The 15,255-nt window shown below is 41.1% G+C and overlaps 1 protein-coding gene across 1 annotated transcript in view; it reads right to left on the bottom strand.

The window, feature by feature from the left end:
- Positions 1-15,255, bottom strand: part of Tspan13 (tetraspanin 13) — a 34,326-nt gene that overhangs the window by 4,913 nt on the left and 14,158 nt on the right. Inside the window, exons 2-5 of the mRNA XM_008849957.3 lie at positions 4,298-4,465; positions 3,160-3,240; positions 2,237-2,350; positions 341-454 (exon numbers count right to left, since the gene is read on the bottom strand). Of these exons, the coding sequence (XP_008848179.1) occupies positions 341-454; positions 2,237-2,350; positions 3,160-3,240; positions 4,298-4,465 (477 nt within the window). The remainder of the gene's footprint in view (positions 1-340; positions 455-2,236; positions 2,351-3,159; positions 3,241-4,297; positions 4,466-15,255) is intronic.

Below are 15,255 nucleotides of genomic sequence, written 5' to 3'. Positions count from 1 at the left end.
TTTTTTTTTTTTTTTTTTTTTTTTTTTGGTCTTTTTGAAACCTGTAGCCCCAGTTGACCTGGAACTCACAGAGATCCACCTGCCTCTGCCTCCCAAGTGCTGAGAGTACAGGCGTGCACACCACACTTTACATAGTACCAAACAGATCAAACATGTCACCCCATCACCCCATCATAAAGTTAATGCTAGATTCCAAGCCTGGGTCCACTGTCTTCCTGTGAGTTCACATGGAAAACATGTACTGAATGATGCTTTTGAAAAATTGTTATACCAAAATACAAGGTCCTGTCCTCTTGCCATACAAAGCAAGATTTCCTGTGACAAAGGGGGAAAGACATACCTCTGTGAAACTGAAGAACAGGCCAATGCCACCCACAAATCTCAAAACCTCTCCAGCATACTCTCCAATTATTGGGGCACAAGGTGGGCACTGTTGGCTACTTTTAATACAGCTCTGTATGAATTAAAGAAAAGACTCGTTATTTCAGAGTACTGTTACAAAAGCCCATAAAAACTACACACAGACAAAATTCAAGTCTGGGGTATTATTTCAGTTTTCCATGGATTTTTTAGATGCATGCAAATTTCCAAGATGGCCACCCCCTGTGCATATGCTGTAGGGTCATGACCCTGAGGGTGAAGACCTCTGAATATGATGGTTTAACCATTCTCATATCCAGGCTGCACTCTAACTATACTATTAGAACAAAGAGACTCTCATGCTGATTTTGATGCTGTTGTATTGTGACTGAGATTCCCAGCTGACAGCCACCAGGCAAGGTTGTAATCCTACAACTATAAGAAACCAAATTCTACAACCACTGAGTGAGCGACAAGAACACCACTCCTCACATGAATTTCAGCCTCAGAGAAATCTGATGTGATGGTTAATGTTAATTGGCTACTTGACAAAACATAGAATCAGGAGATAGGCCTCTGAGGATGTCTGTAAGAGACTGTCTTGATTATGTTCATTGATGTAGGAACATCCATCTTGATTATGGGCCAAACCATTCCCTAGGCAGGTGATCCTGGACTACAGAAGAGGGGAAAAAGTGAACTGAGCACTAGCACGCATGCATCTGTTGCGTTCTTCATCTGACTATGGAGCATGTGAGCAGCTCCTTCAGGCTCCTGCTGCTGTGACTCCCCTGCCACGATGGACTGTACCCTGGACCTGTGAGTCAAAATGAACCCTTTCTCCCTTAAGTTGCTTTTGTCAGGGATTTTATTACAACAGAAAGAAAAAAAAGGAAGACACCTAAACAGAGGACTCAGCTAAGCACACGAAGACGCCCATGGAAACTGAATGAGAATAAATAAATATCATTTTAGACCATGAAATTTGCGCAAATGAGTTATACAGAAATAGAAAATTAATACAGGCTCCTACAAAGAAATAATGTCACAAAAGAGGCCTCACTGAAGACATATTCAACATGGGGTTCAGAGAGGTGGTAAGGAGTGTCTCAAAACACAACCACATGCAAACTTTCTGGAAGAGTCATGCCCTGAGCTCTTCCACATGTAAGACTAGAGGTCGAGTCTCATGTGAGACATGAACACAGATCCCATTGGTCCATCAGTAGCTCAGTTCCAAAGAGAATGGGTAAAAAATTGTTACAGGGAAGAAGGGAAAGAGAGGAGATGGTTCTACATGTCCTCTACCTTGGAGGTGTTTGGCTAGTTAAGAGAATCAATTTACGGGGTGGAGAGATGGCTCAGCAATTAAGAGCACTAACTGCTCTTGCAGAGGACCTGGGTTCAACTCCTAGCACCCACATGTTGGCTAACAACCATCCAGTTCCAAGGGATCCGACACCCTCTTCTGACCTCCGTGGGCATTGCACAATACAGGTGCACTTACATACATGCAGGCAATGTACTCATTACATATGAAATAAAAATAATTTTTTTAATTTTTAAAAAGAATCAATTGACTATACTACACCCTTCTCCTGCTACTTCCCTGCTTTGCTGAAAAAAAAAAAAAGATCTCTCTAAGACCTATCTATCTTCTCTTTTACAACTTGTTTGAGGAAAGAGTCAAATGAGAAAGAATTAAAGGCAAGAAAATAAAAGCTGTATATCTTACTGGACACTGGAACCAGCAAAGGCATATGTAAAATAATTTCAAAATATAATTCATCATCAGAAAGTCCATTTCTTACCCGTTAATCATTAATCAGTATGTGATACAAGGGGAAAAAATAAAACCTTTATACTTTGGACTTACAGCCAGACAGGTGTCATTTGGATTAAAACTTCGAAACCCACAGCAGTTCAAATTTCTCTGGATGTCATTTCGAGCACTTGCTGTGTTGTTCCAACCAACCTCCAGAAGCTGACCCTATAAAATGCAGTTCATGTATATATTACAACATATCATCCCTGCATAAAATGCAGACAGCTAGAGCTGGGCATGGTGGCGCACCCCTGTAGTCCCAGCACTTGGGAGGCAGAGACAGGTGGATCTCTGTGACGTCAAGGCCAGCCTGGTCTACATAATGCGTTTCAAGCCAATTGAGGCTACAGGGAGACCCTGTTTTGAAAAAATAAAAAAAAAAAAATGTAGACAGCTAGAACCTACAGTTTTTAGTAGTATACAAAAAAAATCAATACTCTCTAAAAAATTATTGCACTTTTTCAAAGGCTTATTTCTTAATCTGCAACAAAAACTAAGGTATATTTCTGTCCTATGAATAGAAAAAGTCTTAGTTTTTATAAGCAATTTAAAAAGCAGTGCTTGGTTCAAAAACATAATTCTCTAAGTGTATTGCCTTAGGACAGATACCTGTATTTTCTCTACACATTAAGAGTTTGAAAAGAGTAATTGCTACACAGGAGCCACAGACGCTCTGGAACAATGTCTCAGTGCATAACAGCAGGGAAACACTGGGTAAGCGTTTTTTAGCAGTAGCAATTTTTACCCAATGAGAGCTAAGTCTTAGTTTAAGGATACAAAAATAGCTAGGTCTTGATGGCATCTTTGGCTACAACCAATTCCACTAACTTACTCAGGAATAAGAGATTTAGATACTGGGGTAAAACGGCATTCTGGGCAAGAAGAAATTGCGCTACACTCCAGTCATTTCTCACTCTTTTTCATACACATGCCACGTGGTATAATAAAGTAGAAGAAAAAAAATCTTCGCTTACCTGTTGGTCCTGATTCAGGGCTAAACAAGCACAAGATACAGAAAACTGAACAATAAATACAAGGAGGAGAATGATCATATACTGAGAGTTACAAGTTAAGGACTTCTTTATTATTATATTTATTCATTCATTCTGTTAGCATGTATGTGTATCTGGGAACCCATGTGCCATGGTGTGTATGTGGAAGTCAAAGGACAACTTGCAGGAGTCAGTTCTCTCTTTCCACTGTGTGGGTGCCAGGGATCAAAGTAAGGTAAGGCTTGGCAGCAATTGCCTTTACCTGCTAAGTCATCTTGCTGGCCCAAAGACATTCCAAATACTCTGAAAATAGTATAAAGCAGGAGTGATGATGTAATTTTCAAATGCACTAGAAGCAGTTCACTCAGATACAGAACAAATGACACCTAAAGAAAGTTCAAGGGGATACACATCATCACTATTTCACTAATACACTGCAACTATAATGCAACTATAAATTCAAATGGAAAACAGAATAATTATAATTATAATAAAATAATTATGTACACCATGCACAGTGGCTAGCACCTGCAGTCCCATCACTCAGGAAGCAGAGGCAGGAGGACTGCCCCAGTTTGAGGCCAGCCTGGTCTACATGATATGTACTTGGGTAGCCCAGGATACTGAGACCCTATCTCAAAAAAACAGAAACAAAATCAGAAATAATCCTTCAAAACAATACACATTTACTAGAATTTCATTCAAAGTAAAATACAAATTTTGAAATCTATAAAATAATATGTCTGTGTATGTATGCATGTTTCTTAATACTATGTCTAGAGAATACACTGCTAAATTCTCAGCCAAACATTAATATGTTGGAGATGGCCCAGAAGTCATTGAATGAGTACATACAGTTTAACTCTGAATTTGCCAAAGAGAGTCTGGACCGCACCAAACTTGTAGAATACTTTCAGATGTGACAAGGAAGGACTGGGAACACCTAAACATACAACTTTAGCTTTGAAACAGTTTCTACAAAGCCCTTCTAGGAGCTGATTCCTGCCCATTCATTTCCTAATGTTAACATTAAATAAGTAGCAACCACTGAAACAGTAATCAGTCATGAGTGAGACTTCCACCGGCTTGAAGTAAAAGTCCTGCTTTTAAAAAAGGATACAAAAAATAGCAACACCTGATGGTGTTTTACAGCTCCGATGAGCCCCACCAATGCGATGAGGAACAAGAAGATGCCCACTGCGATGACCACACCCACCACGCGGAGACTGGAGATCAACCCGAAGCCGATGCCCCACGCAGCAATCCCAATCAGCAGGAGACTAACCAGCTTCAAGGAGAGAGAAGGAGAAAGGTTCGGTTATAGAACCCCAACACTGCTCAGGTTGTTTTCATCTTATTATCCCCCAATGGCAATAGGCCCTCAGGATCGGCAGAGAGTTGGTTCTAGAACCTGCCATACACACCAAAATCCTCTGGATTCCTTCCTATAAACTTCAAATCATCCCTAGATGACTTAAAACTGCAAATGCAATCAGTGCTATGCAAATACTTGCTACCCAGTATTGTTAGGGGAATAATGACAACCAAAGTGTTTGCTCATGAGGCAATTTTTTTCTGAATACTTTTTATCTAGTTGGTTGAATCCATGAAATGTGAAACCCATACATACAGAAAGCTGAAAGAACACACACAAATCTCAGTGGGTAGCACTGTTTTCATTCATTAAACACTTCAGTCACACTTAAAAAAAAGGACTAACAATCGAAAAACTGACCAGAGTCTGAGATCATCCTCTTACCAAGCCTAAACACATGCTACTTTACACTGGGGCAGCAAGTATCTGTAAAACTTACAGGCATCAACACAGTCCCTCACTCCAATCTGTTCATATGAAAATTGTTTATCATTTTCCTTCAAAGCTCAGTTGGACTACAGCCCTCTCCGTCCTCCCACTCTCTGAAAGGCCGAGCCAATCCCTCCCTCCCCTGGCAATCTGTGTTCCTTCAAAGTAGTTCCATTGTCCCCTTTCTAGCATTCACAATCTGTTTTCATGTCTGTCTCTCTAGGAGCCTGGGGGAAACTTGAGGGGAAGGACTCTTCTTACCTCCTGATATCCCCAAAACTCATCACAGGCCCTGATCCCTGGGGAACAGTCAAAAATCATTTCCAGAACTACTGATGAAGTGAACTGTAGTCACCATCAAGTATGTTAGAATGTAAACAGGGATAAGAAACCATTAAAACCATCACAGTGAAAAGCGTCACTATTTAAAATGAAATGGCATTTGAGCAAGAAGAAATCAGGTTATATTCTAGTCTTTTTATTTACAGGTTTATCAAACACTAACAGAAGAGGTACAACACATGTGTCTAATGGTCAGGACTTACAAAAACTCAAATTTAAAAAAAAAAATTTTTTTAATTACAAATAATTAGTAAAACATATAAGGATTATTATTAACCCACATAAGATATAACATAATCAGGTTTCAGAGAAGGGGTAGAGGAGAGTTTGTAGAACAGGAGAGAGCACCTTCACCATCTCCTGGAGAAATGTAGAGTACAATATTCAGTTTGGAAGATCAAAATACAAAAAAAAATTTTTTAAAGGTTTTCTACCATCACATTACTTAAAATCTTGGTAAACTCTATTTAGAAACATAAAAATTCAGCTGGAGCTACAGAGGGACTCTGTCTATAAAAACAACAGAGGGCTGGAAAGATGGCTCAGCAGTTAAGAGTATTGGCCACTCTTACAGAAGACCCAAGTTCCTAGTACCAACATGGCAGCTAACAACAGTCTGTAACTCCAGTTCCAGGGGATCCAACGCCCTCTTTTGACCTCAAAAGCTACTGCATGACATGTGAGTTCAGGCAATGAACTCATACACATAAAATAAAAATAAATAAAATATTTTTAAAGCAACAACAAAAGCTGGGTGTGGTAATGCACACCTTTAGTCAGCACTTGGGAGGCAGAGGCAGGCAGATCTATACAGCAAGTTCCATGCCAGCTAGAGCTACACGGAGACATTGTCTCAAACAAAACAAAATTTAAAAACACAAAAACTACTACTCAAAGTTTTTTTTTTTCCTGCTTATATGCATTACCATTCATGCACAAAACAATAGTTTACTAAACAGGTTTTATATTTACTAGGAAATAAAAGTATTTACATATGTAATTTGCAAGCAAAACTGCCAAATTTTGTGCATCTATGTGTATTTTTATCTAAAATAGTTTTATATCTTGGACAAAGAGCCAAAGCATGAGGATAAAAGAAACCATCCAGTGGGGCTGGAGAGATGGCTCAGCAGTTAAGAACACTGGTTGTTCTTGTAAAACACCCAGGTTCAAATCCCACACCCACATAACAACTGTCCGTAGCTCCAGTTCCAGGGGATCCTACAGCCTCTTCTATCCTCCCGGGCATTGCACGACATGAGTGCACTTACCTACATGCAGGCAATACCCTCATACACATAAAATAAAAATAATAAATAAAATATTAAAAAAAGAAAAAAGCCATCCAGCCAGGTGTGGTGGCTCATGCTTTTAATCCCAGCACTTAGGAGGCAGAGGCAGGCAGATCTTGGTGAGTTCAACGTCAGCCTGGTCTACATAGTGAGTTCCAGGCCAGCCACACTACAGGGAGACCCTGTCTCAAAAAAGACCAAAAAAAAAAAAAAATTCTTGGCAGCCCAGAACAAGCTTAGGGATTCGAAGGACCTGGTGGTCTCCACTACCACAGCCTTATACACAGAAAGCTTTTGTTTGCAAAGGAAAGATAGGAAAACTCTCTCACTTTTCAACTGCTCCTGTCAGTTCTTATTTAATTTTTACCATCCTTGTCTCATAGTCATCTCACAGTTTTAAACAATTGTGAACTGAGAAAAAGTCCTCTGCCCCTTTGCAAGTGAGACTATTTCTGACTTTGTAACATCCAAATATAACGTATTTTCTTCTACAAGCTGAAAAAGCAGAAGCCTGAGAGGGAGGTGTGAAGAAGGACCTCGCCTCCACCAGGCTTAGCTTCACTGCTACATCTTGGTACCAGGCACAGAAGATGGACCACAGGCACACATATCAGAGTATCTTGCGGAGCAGTTAGAGGTCTCTAGAAAATCAGAACCAATGGAAAATACCTGCATCTATATCTGTTTAACAAGAGAAAATGAAGCCAAGACAAGATAGGTTTTAAGAATTGACTTACACAACTGGTACTGGCAAATCAGAAATCTGTAGGGCAGACCAGCAGACTGGAAGCCTGGGCAAAACGTCTTTTTCACTGGGAAACCTCAGGGGATGTGAAGGCTTGCACTAACGCACAGGCCCACCCAGACTTGATCCCACCAACTGATTGCAAACATTGATTATAGCTATAAAATATCCTCAAAGCAGTATCTAGATTAGTGTTTGATACAACTGGGAACCGAGCCTGTCCATGTGGCCACAGAAGATTAACCATCCCTCCAGCCAACATCAAGACCCAGGTGGGACACTCATTCACTAATTCATGTGAACTCATGGGGCAAGACCACCAGTCTATATTTCATCTAATATAAAAAATTCTTCTGGGCTAAAGAGGTGGCTTAGCAGGCAAAAGCGGTTGTCACACAAGCCTGACTCTAGTTTGATCCTGGAACCCAGTAAAAAGCGAGATGTGGTGGTATGCATCTGTAATCCCAGCACTCCTACAGACAGATGGGAGGCTAAAAGAACAGAATCAGCTAGATGCTCTCCAGTCAGCTAGCGTAGAGTATGCAGCACAGTGGCAGTTACAAGAGAGAGCCTACCTCAACAAGGTGAAGATGAGAACCAACTCCCAAAAGCTGTCCTCTGATCTCCACATGCACACATACGCACATTCCTCTACCCCCACCCCGGCCATGGTTTTAAAGATTAATAGGATTTTTTGTTTGTTTGTTTGTTTTGAGACAGGGTCTCTCTGTAGCCCCAGCTGGCCTGGAACTCACTAGGCCAGGCTGGCCTCAACGTTACCTTCTGATGGCGGCCCATATAAAAGGCCATGGCAGAAGGGAGCTTTTGCTTTTGGCCTGCTTGTCTTCTCTCTCACTGGTGTAGCATTCCTGCACTGATAGCAGAACCAACTTCTTCAGATTCCAACATAGACTTAAAACCAGCAGGAATCCTTCAGGCTTCCAGCACCAGACTGGGACTGCTGAGACATCCAGCCTCATGGACTGAGCAACTACAGGATTCTCAGCCTCTCCAGTGCGGCGCAGCCATTGTTGGGCTACTCAGACTCTGCCCTGTAAGCTAACCTAACAAATCCCTGTATGTATGTGTATTCACTGTATCAGTTCTGTTTCTTTAGAGAACCCTGACTAATACAGGCACTATTCATCAACAAATGACTGCTGCTGATCATGTGCTACACTTAAAGATGGGGCATGCCTGTTAGAACAGTATCACATTTTCGTGATACCTAACCTGGCTTTATAGATCATGACCCCTGCCACAATCATCCAATTCTGATATTGCACACAAAAGTACTCTAGAAAATGAATGAGCAGGGCCATGTTCTAAAAACACCCTTTTCCTCCTGATTTTTCGGTTTTGTTTTGTTGAAGTTTTGTTTTTTTGCATGCTAAACCAAAGTAGGACAACGGATGGACTTAGCTTGTGGGCTATAGTTTACTGACCTTTGCTCTTGAAGTCAGTAGAGAAAAGAATGAAAAGTTACCAGGGGTTTATCAGAGGTTTTTACAAAGTGAATCAGAGTACTGAACAATAAATAAACAAACAAATAAATAGATACATAAACACTATGTAAATAGAATAAGCCAAAGAATGCAAAGAAAATATAGTGCTACTGAAGAAAAGACTCCCCTTTGTGAGATGAGGTCTCACTATTGTCCCAGCTGACTGCCAACTGTTGGACTCGAGCAGCTCTCTATGACTACAGGGTACACCCCAATGCCCAGCTCCAAGGGCGGATTTCCACGGCCATGAGTTGAATTCTCCAATTGGCTAAGGGGACTTGGAAGATAGGATTAAATTAAGAATCTCAAAAAAGGGGTTATTCTGGGTTATCCAAATAAGCCTTATGTAATCACAGAATCCTTATAAAAGGCAAGAGAGTCAGAGTCAGAAAAGGACAATGCTGAGTGATGAGGCCATAGTCTAAGGGTTCAGGATGGGCTGCTGCACTGAAGATGAAGAGGCTCTGTGCTAAGGGATGTACAAATCTAGATGTGAGGGAACAGAGTCTCTCATGGGGCTTCCAGAACACTACAGCCAGAGATCCATACTGGACTTCTGACCTCTGAAATTGGGAGTGTAAGCTGGTGCTGTTTTAAGCCACTACACCCACAGCAATTTTTTTCTTTTGGTCTTTTTGAGACAGGGTCTCCCTGTAGCCTCAGCTGTCCTGGAACTTACTATGTAGACCAGGCTGACCTTCAACTCACAGAGATCCGCCTGTCTCTGCCTCCCAAGTGCTGGGATTAAAGGCGTGCGCCACCACGCCCAGCCACAGTAATTTTTTAACAATAGGAAATTTTTGGTGAGGTTTTGAATGATTGACTAGTTGGAATAATGGGGTAGACTGAAAAGCATATTCAAGACATGGCTGAATCCACAAATTATGATTTGGATACCTTTGAGGACAGGGGTCTGAGTTACTACAGAATCCTAGCCAGGCATGATAGCCCACATCTCTAATCCCAGCACTGGGGAGACTGTCGGGAGGATTTCCAAGAAGTCAAGGCCAGTTTGGTCTACATAGCAAGTACCAGGCTAACACAGCAAGACTCTACCTTTTAAAAAAGAAAGTCAGGGGGAGGCCGGGCATGGTGGTGCACGCCTTTAATCCCAGCACTCAGGAGGCAGAGGCAGGAGGATCTCTGTGAGTTCAAGGCCAGCCTGGTCTACACAGTAAGTTCCAGGACAGCTGGGGCTACAGAGAGACCCTGTCTCAAAAAGACCAAAAAAAAAAAAGAAAGTGGTGTTGAGGGGAACAGCAAGATGGCTCGCCCAGTAAAGGCACTTGTGGCTCAAGCCTGAAGACCTGGGTTAATCTCTGGAACCCATGATGGAAGGAGAAAATCAACTCTCAAATGTTGTCTTATGAGCAAATGTCCAACTCTCAAATGTTGTCCATATGGAGTATGGCACATATGTATGTGTATGCATGCATACACACACATATACACATACAAAATAAAGTTTATGGGAGGCAGAAGCAGGCAAATGGATTTCTGTGAGATCCAGGCTGGCCTGTTCTACATAACGAGTTCCAGGCCAGCTGGGACTACAGGGAGACCCTATCTGAAAAAGACCAAAACAGAAATTTTTTTTTTTTTAAGTTTAAAAAATAATCTTTGGTCAGGCCTAGTGGCACACACTTTAGTTACAGCATTCAAGAGGCAGAGGCAGGAGGATCTCTGTGAGATTGAGGCCAGCCTGGTCTGCATAGAGAGTTCCAAGCCAGCTGAGGCTACAAGGAAGATACTGTCTCAAAAAAATACTTTTAAAAATCCTTCTGGGGCTAGAGAGATGGCTCAGTGGTTAAGAACACTGGTTGTTCTTGCAGAAGACCAGGGTTCGAATCCCAGTACCCACATGGCAGCTAACAACTGTCCGTAACTCCAGTCCCAGAGGATCCGACAGCCTCTTCTGATGACCTCCGCAGGCACTGCACGACCCGGGTACACTTACCTACATGCAAGCAATACACACATACACATAAAATAAAAATAACAAAAAATTTTTACGTTTAAAAAAAAATCCTTCCTGCTATAAATGTATTTTAAACCAAAGAAAAAGGTGTGCATATGTGTGTATATGTGTGTGCATGCATGTGTCTGATCACTGAGAAACTTCAGGAATTCCCGTAGGCCCCAAATGCAAGAACTGAAAGCCTCAACCTTCACTCAGCTGGAAGAGGGCAGCCCACTGGGGCAGGGACTGCATCACAGCAGGCTCTGGCTTTTCATCTGATTTTGGGAAGTGGAACCAAGAGCCTTGCCTAACTGGGAACTCCAGAAAACTACTTTCTCAAAGTAAAGTGTCACAAGAAAACAAAAGAAAAACCCAACTATACACCCAGGAAGACCATAAAGATTTCTGCATGTCTTCAAAAGTATCTGCAAGAAAGAGACCCACCAAGTCTCCTGGGAGCTAAAATGCGCTCTAGGCCATGCACACAGGAATCTCAGGCCAAGCAATTCAGATGGAACCGATCAGCTGTGATGCAGGGGGACAGAAAACTCAGAGAAGCAAACTGAAAATGACTCAGAAGAGATACATCCAAATCCCAGCCCCCAAATCAGTCCCAGATATTAAGATAACCTTTGGTATCAAGTCTCAAAACAACTACAAAAAAAGAAATCTATGACAAAGACACAACAGACACGATGGTAACAGAACACCCAAGAACCTGATGGAACAAACAGAGACTAAAATGGCACGTTTAAATGAAAGTTCTAAAGGAGAAATGAAAACAATATGGGGGGGTCTTATTTTAAAGATGTCGACTTGAAAAGGGGCCAAATAAACCAAACCGAAAGAAAGCGGAAGGTCACTGAGATGCTCGGCAGGTAAAGGTACATGCTGCCAAGCCTGACAACCTGAGCTCAATTCCTCTGACCCACATCGTGGAAGGAGAAAGTCAACTCCCATAAGTTGTCCTCTGGCCACTAAACGCATGTGTACACACAACTACACACAATAAATAAATGTACTTTTAAGCCAGGCATGGTGGCAGAGGTAGACAGATCTCTGTGAGTTCAAGGCCAGCCTGATCTACATAGCAAGTTCCAGGTTAGTTAAGGCTGCATACTAAGACCTTGTCTCAACAAACAAATGAAAAAGTAATTTAAAATATTAACTAGAAAAGAAAGCAGAAAGAGAAACACAAAGTCTAAAGCAAGAGCTAAGCAATGGTGAATGCTTATAAAATGTACTCCAGTACTTAGGAGGTAGAAGCAGGAGAATCAGGCGTTCAAGGTCATCCTCAGCCAACTAGCGAGACTGAGAAGCCAGCTTGGGCTACAAGAGACCAGGTATCAAACAAACAAACAAACAATAAGGACTAAGAGGGAAAAATGACAGCCTTCCAAAAAATTAACTTGTAAGAAGAAATAAATCTCTCAAAATGTTCCTGATTTAAAAAAAAAAAAAAAAAACTTACAAAACCCCACAACAGGCAGGATGTGGCACACATACACCTTTAATTCCAGCACTTAGGAGCCAGAGGCAGATAGCTCTCTGAGAGATGAGGCCAGTCTGGTCTACATAGCGAGTTCAAGGCCAGCTAGGCTACAGGGAGACTCTGTCTCAAAAACAAAACAAAAAAATACTCAATAACAAAACATGAAATTCCCTTCAGAATTCAAGAATAAAATTTCCTCTTTTACGCAGGATTATAGCAGGGGTCTTAGACAAATAAGAGTGAACAAAAAGCAAAGATGGGGGCGGGCACAGCTGTCATTACACAGAAATTATGAGTATGTATAAAGGAAATCCAAACATTCACAAATTATTAAATTTAGTATGAACAGTGAAATTGCTACAAAGAGGATCAGCATTAAAAATCAACAGCACATTGAGACACTAAAACTATTTGTTAAGGCTTTCCAAGGGCAGTTATAATAGACATCCAAAATATAAGGCAATCTACAGAAATGCAACACAAGTAGTATAAGATCTTCATGAATCAATCTTTGAAATGGACTGAAGAATACAATAAAGACTGACTGCAAGATGCTGAATTATGCCCAACCCCAAAATAAAGATATAAATGCAATCCTCTAGATCCATCACATTTGAACAGCCTCAAGTGTGGGACCAAGGCACTACCCTAGTCCCCTCTCATCCATACACAAGCATACACACACACACACACACACACACACACAAATACAAATTATCAACTGTCTAACTCAAGATAAACTGCATCCATTACTACAACAGTGAAATTGTATGAGCGCGAACTTACTTGAGGTATCAATTTTTCTAATTAAAATTCCATAAGAGGGGCTGGAGAGATGGCTCTGTGGTTAAGAAAGTATTGCTCTTGAAGAGGACAAGTGTTAGGTTCCCAGCACCCATATTGGGCAGTGTGCTGGATAGCTTTAGTGTGAACTTGACACACCTGGGTTGAGGGAGCCTCATTTGGGGAATTGCCTCCATTGGACAGGCCTGTGGCCATGTCTGTAGGGCATCTTCTTGATTGTTGAGTGATATAGGAGGGCCCAGCCTACTGTGGGTGGTGCCACCCCTGGTCAGGGGGCCTGTGTTGCATAAGAAAGCAGGCTGAGCAGGAGCCAGGGCAGCAAGTCAGTAAGCAGCATTCCTCCATGGCCTGCCTCCAGCTCCTGCTACCAGGTTCCTGCCCTGATGAACTGTGACCTGGGAGATATAAACTGAATAAACCCTTTCCTCCCCAAGTTGGTATTGGCCAGAGTGTTTTGCCACAGCAATGGAGAATCAAACTAGGACAGACAGCTTACAACCACCTATAACTCTGGCTCCAGGGGATCCAATGCCCTCTTCTGGCCTCCAAGGGCACCACATACATGTACACAAACCCATAGTCAGATATACATGCATACACATAGTTAAAAATAAAAATAAAAGCGGGTTATAGTGGTGCATGCCAGCACTTGGGAGGCAGAGGCAGGTGGATTTCTGTGAGTTCCAGGCCAGCCTGGTCTACAAAGTGAGTTCCAGGTCAGCTGAGACTACAGAGAGACCCTATCTCAAAAAGACAATAATATTTTTTTTTAATTTATAAAAATTTTTAAAAATTAAATTAAACTCAAAAATAAACTAAGGCCTTTTAATTTAAAAACTGAAAAGGAGAGGCAGAGGCAGGCCAGCCTGGTCTACATAGTGAGTTCCAGGACAGCTGGGGCTACAGGGAGACCCTGTCTCAAAAAGACCAAAATAAATAAAATTTTTTTAAAAAACTGAAAATGATGTGTTTACTTGTATATGACTGGTGTTAACACATTGCAACAGAAATCCACCAAATATTCATAATTAAATTTAAAAGTTAATTTTAACTTTTAAAGTTATAGCTAAGATATTTACCTCTAAGATTGGATTATCAGTGTTTAACTTTACTTAAAAAAAAAAAGAGATTTTTCAAAATAATAATGAAACAATTTTTGAGTAGTGGTAATTGTATGTTATTGGTTTACAATTGTCAACAAAATGAGATTCAATACCCCACATCAGCAATCTAAAAATCGCTGATACAAATGAAATTAATTCTAACTGTATAATTTAAAAGTCTAAGCTTGTCACTATATCTTAGACAAAACAACTGCAAAGACTCTTTTGTTCAAAAATAATAACTTTTTTTTTAAATGAAGCCAATTGTAACGGAAAATAAATTCAAGGCCATGACAAATAGCTTCCTTCCTCTGGGAGACAGAATACTGATAAAAACAGATTATGGATCTCTTAACCCCTTGATAGTGATGTTTTTATGAGCAGGAAGCACCAACCTTTCCTGTTTTCTCTTTAAAACAAAGAAAACCTGATATATAAAAAGAGCTTTAAAAGCAAGTTAAAAGAGCTATGATGGAAAAGGCATACAACAGCAAGATTATAAAAGTGTCTAAATCTAGCATCGCCTCCCCAGACAAATCCCCAGGGAGGAGGTGGCAGGATGCTGTGGGTGCACCCTGGAGGAACACAGGCATCCTCAGTCACAGCTCAAGGCAGCACAGCCCAAAGAACACCACCAAGGCAGCAAGTCAATGACATTAATCTGTTCCCTTCACTTTCCAGATGAGGACATCTGAATAGCAAAGTAAACATGCTAAAACATACAGTGAAGCATGGCCAGGTATGGTGTTACACACCTGTAGTCCCAGCACTCAGAAGATCTCACTCAAGTGGATCTCTGTGAGATCAAAGTGGATCCACTCAAATAGATCTCTGTGAGACTGAAGCTAGCCTGTTCTACACGGTGAGTTTCCAGGCTAGCTGGGGCTACAGGGAGACCCTGTCTCAAAAAAACCAAAACCAACCAAACAAAATACAGTGATGGAAGTGTAGAAAACTTTCTGTTTAGGGCATTTTTTCCCTAAACTATGAAATAGTATCCAGTAATACATGTATATGTAATTTTAACATAT

This window comes from Nannospalax galili, unplaced genomic scaffold (genome assembly GCF_000622305.1).
Source record: "Nannospalax galili isolate Female #2095 unplaced genomic scaffold, S.galili_v1.0 scaffold1405, whole genome shotgun sequence".
Classification (NCBI taxonomy): Eukaryota; Metazoa; Chordata; class Mammalia; order Rodentia; family Spalacidae; genus Nannospalax; species Nannospalax galili.
The sequence above is the reverse complement of the archived record's forward strand: the minus strand, read 5'-3'. Positions and strand labels throughout refer to the sequence as shown.